The sequence below is a fragment of the Rhagoletis zephyria genome, unplaced genomic scaffold (assembly GCF_001687245.7).
Source record: "Rhagoletis zephyria isolate East Lansing unplaced genomic scaffold, Rhagoletis_zephyria_1.1 Rzeph_scaffold_00849, whole genome shotgun sequence".
In the NCBI taxonomy this organism is placed as follows: domain Eukaryota; kingdom Metazoa; phylum Arthropoda; class Insecta; order Diptera; family Tephritidae; genus Rhagoletis; species Rhagoletis zephyria.
The window spans coordinates 1-2,934 of NW_016157933.1; the positions used below are offsets into that span (position 1 = coordinate 1).

General features: G+C 38.1%; 1 protein-coding gene across 2 annotated transcripts; it reads right to left on the reverse strand.

Annotated features, from left to right (window-relative positions):
- Nucleotides 1-14: 14 nt before the first annotated feature.
- Nucleotides 15-1,072, reverse strand: LOC108361787 (uncharacterized). Of its 2 annotated transcripts, XR_001847365.1 has the most exons (3): nucleotides 788-1,072; nucleotides 295-674; nucleotides 16-240 (listed from the first exon to the last, which is right to left on the reverse strand). XR_001847365.1 is itself a non-coding variant. In XM_017614545.1 (2 exons), exons 1-2 carry the CDS (start codon nucleotides 670-672, stop codon nucleotides 133-135), a joined length of 486 nt encoding a protein of 161 aa, XP_017470034.1. In that variant the 5' UTR covers nucleotides 673-771; the 3' UTR covers nucleotides 15-132. The 2 variants fall into 2 exon arrangements, 1 of the variants encoding a protein (XP_017470034.1); XM_017614545.1 differs by lacking the exon at nucleotides 788-1,072 and having other exon boundaries at nucleotides 15-240; nucleotides 295-771.
- Nucleotides 1,073-2,934: the final 1,862 nt, after the last annotated feature.

Sequence of the window (2,934 nt, forward strand, 5' to 3'; positions counted from 1 at the left end):
CTTTTCTTGAATATTTTAATAATGAAGGAAAGCTGGAGTGGTTAGAACAGCAATAAAAGTTATGCAAATTAAATATAATGCCTGAAATTTTAAATAAATATGGTTGAGCCTTTTTAACTTATTTTAATGAATTCAACGTTTTTCAGCATTTCGGCTACGAATCGTGAAAATATAACTTACCGACGGTTCGTCCCTCAACGAGGCGTTATCAGTGTTTATATTATTGTCTGTATCGTATCTCTATTGGAAAAATTACAAATTACTCTTAGAAAACTTTATGTCACAAAATCTTACCGTTTGTGGCCTGTTTTCATCATTTAATCTATCCTGCATCTCCCTTATTTCTACGTTTGGACGTAGAAACTGGAGCAGCTCGTAACACCACATTTTGGGTGTTTTCACATCTGCTGCGCCGCATCCACTCCGTTTACTGGCTTCAATTGCCCTCACTTCTCTCCGAAATTGTGAGCGCAGTCCTTGAATTTTTTCCCTAATGTTTTTTGGGGTCACAAGGGGATCTTTCGTCACCAAAACGTCGTGAATTCCATTTATTGCCGCATTTCGCTTATCCCTGTCACTATAATGGCAATGCTTTGTGTTCCAAAGACACTCTCGGGCCTGGAGAAGATTTATTAATTCTTCCGTTAACGCTCGGCTCCAGGAGATAGACATTTCTATAATTATAAAAATTAATTGACCCACTTTAGATTTTCACAAATTTCTTTGCTTAGTCATTTTCTAACGACACACAAATAAGTAATAATGTTTTTGTAATACAAATACTCACTTTAATAACTTTTATATTCGCGCGGATATTAAATATCTTTATATCGAAAATTTTGCGTTAGCAGTACATATACTCAGCGCGTTTTCTTCTGGAATAAACATGTTTTGTGTATAACTGCAACATCTACCATATCGGTATGGCAATACTGTATTTTCCAGCAAATTTTTGTGTATGGCAACACTTATTTTTCATCTGTTTGGCCCAACAAATTTAGTTTGCTGTGAGAGTCACCAAACTCTCTCTCTCCGAGTTTGCTGCAACAACAATTTCACGCAGTTTGCCAAACAAAATTTCTGCATAACACCGACCTAACAGACACTCACAATAGCATCGATAATCGATAATCGCTTAATAGTCGTTTATCTACTGCCAGTCGACACTCGCAATAGGGGTGGTAGTTTATCGCAGTTTCTTATGAACTCTTGGTAATCAAGCTGAATCCCGCTGACTGCGCCAATTAAGGTTTTTAGGAAATAAACTTTTGATTTTTATTTGGATTCAGGTAAACTTTAGTTTTATTTTCCCCAATTTTATCTTTCGTTGTCACGCTAGTTCTTTTTACAACTCCATACTAGTCATTCCTGTGTTTTATCGAAAACCTTACAATCGTTTTTCGATTACTTAAGCCTAGGTTACATACTTACATACAGATATGATTATGAGCTTAAGGTGCCTATGCATATGTTACGGTTGGTCTACGTCATAACCGAACCATTATTTTGGTAATAAATTTGCACGATTTGCAAACGTTGTTCCGGAGTAAGTCTATTCATTACTAGGGATGCAAACGATGCATCGATATTTTTGAAACATCGATAATATCGGTTAAAAATTCGATGTTTACATTTTCCTAAAATCGCTAAATTGACGATACTTCGACGCCAGTTTCAGCGATGTTTTAACATCGAATTATGCTGCTAAAATTTTTTGACTGGCCATGAATTTTTATATTTTTTTCTTTTAAAAGGAACATTCAGAAATTCGTATCTTTCGATATTAAAAATGCATACTTAGTCATTAAAAAAGGACCGGAATCCCGTTGAAATTTCAATGAAATTGGGCCTTGGAACTTTAGGCTCAGCGAACTTACGACGGCATGCATTTCTATTCTATTTATAGGGAGGGAATGGTAAATAAATAAGGCAATAATTGAATTACAGAGAGTTGGAATTGAAAAGTATTAAATTTTCCTAACAAATCTCGAAACATCGGAAGCCATCGCTATATCGATGTTTTTCTGGCGATGTATTTTAGCATCGATGTTCATTTTTCCGATGCATCGAAACATCGATGTATCGATGTTACTCAAAATTTGCATCCCTATTCATTATGAAAAGGCAAACCAAACTGAGTATAAAACAAGTAACAGCTGTCAACAAGACCAACTCCGAAAAAAGTATTGCCTCATTGCCACACGTCTAAAAAAAACACCCTTTATTTACCAGAGAAAAGAGTATGTATTTAATATTATCCCTGCCAGCCAAAAGTGGTGAAAAATCTGGTGAAACTGCGGGTTTCGGTCACTTCAAAACTGGTGACAAAACTGGTTACATTTGTATGGGCGGTGTGCAGATTGTCACCACTTTCCCCCTGTACGTGTGAGCCCTGCATCACTGTCGCACTCATTCAGATACTTCCTAAGGAAAACATATAGCTGCACTCGTCTAGCATTGCCCCCTTCTGCCGGCTCAGGGTTGCATTCTCTTCACAGCGAATTCAAAATAACCTTAGAAACTTTAAATAAAAAATTCTAAAATGTTTTGATTTTTGTTTTGCAAAATTTATTTTCAAAATGCATAATATACATACTTAATAACCAATAGGGGGCAAGGCAAAGAATGTCTGGGGCCTTGCGACGTCTACTACAGCTGCCATGTAAAGGAGCGCAAATTCGGAGTTGGATTTGTGGTGGGAGAGAGACTCCGTCGCCGAGTACTGTCGTTCACCCCGGTGGACGAGCGTCTAGCCACAATCCGCATCAAAGCGAGATTCTTCAACATCTCGCTCATCTGCGCCCATGCCCCGACGGAAGAGAAGGATGAGGCATCCAAGGATCTCTTCTATGAGCGCTTGGAGCGCACGTACGAGCGCTGCCCCCGTCATGATATCAAAATCGTGCTTGGCGACTTCAATGCCAGGGTGGGCAA

Coding starts and splice junctions, on each gene's coding strand:
- LOC108361787 (XM_017614545.1), bottom strand. CDS start 672: ATGTCTATCTCCTGGAGCCGAGCGTTAACGGAAGAATTAATAAATCTT. Junction 241..294: donor ATGAAAACAGGCCACAAACG/GTAAGATTTTGT, acceptor TTTTTCCAATAG/AGATACGATACAGACAATAA.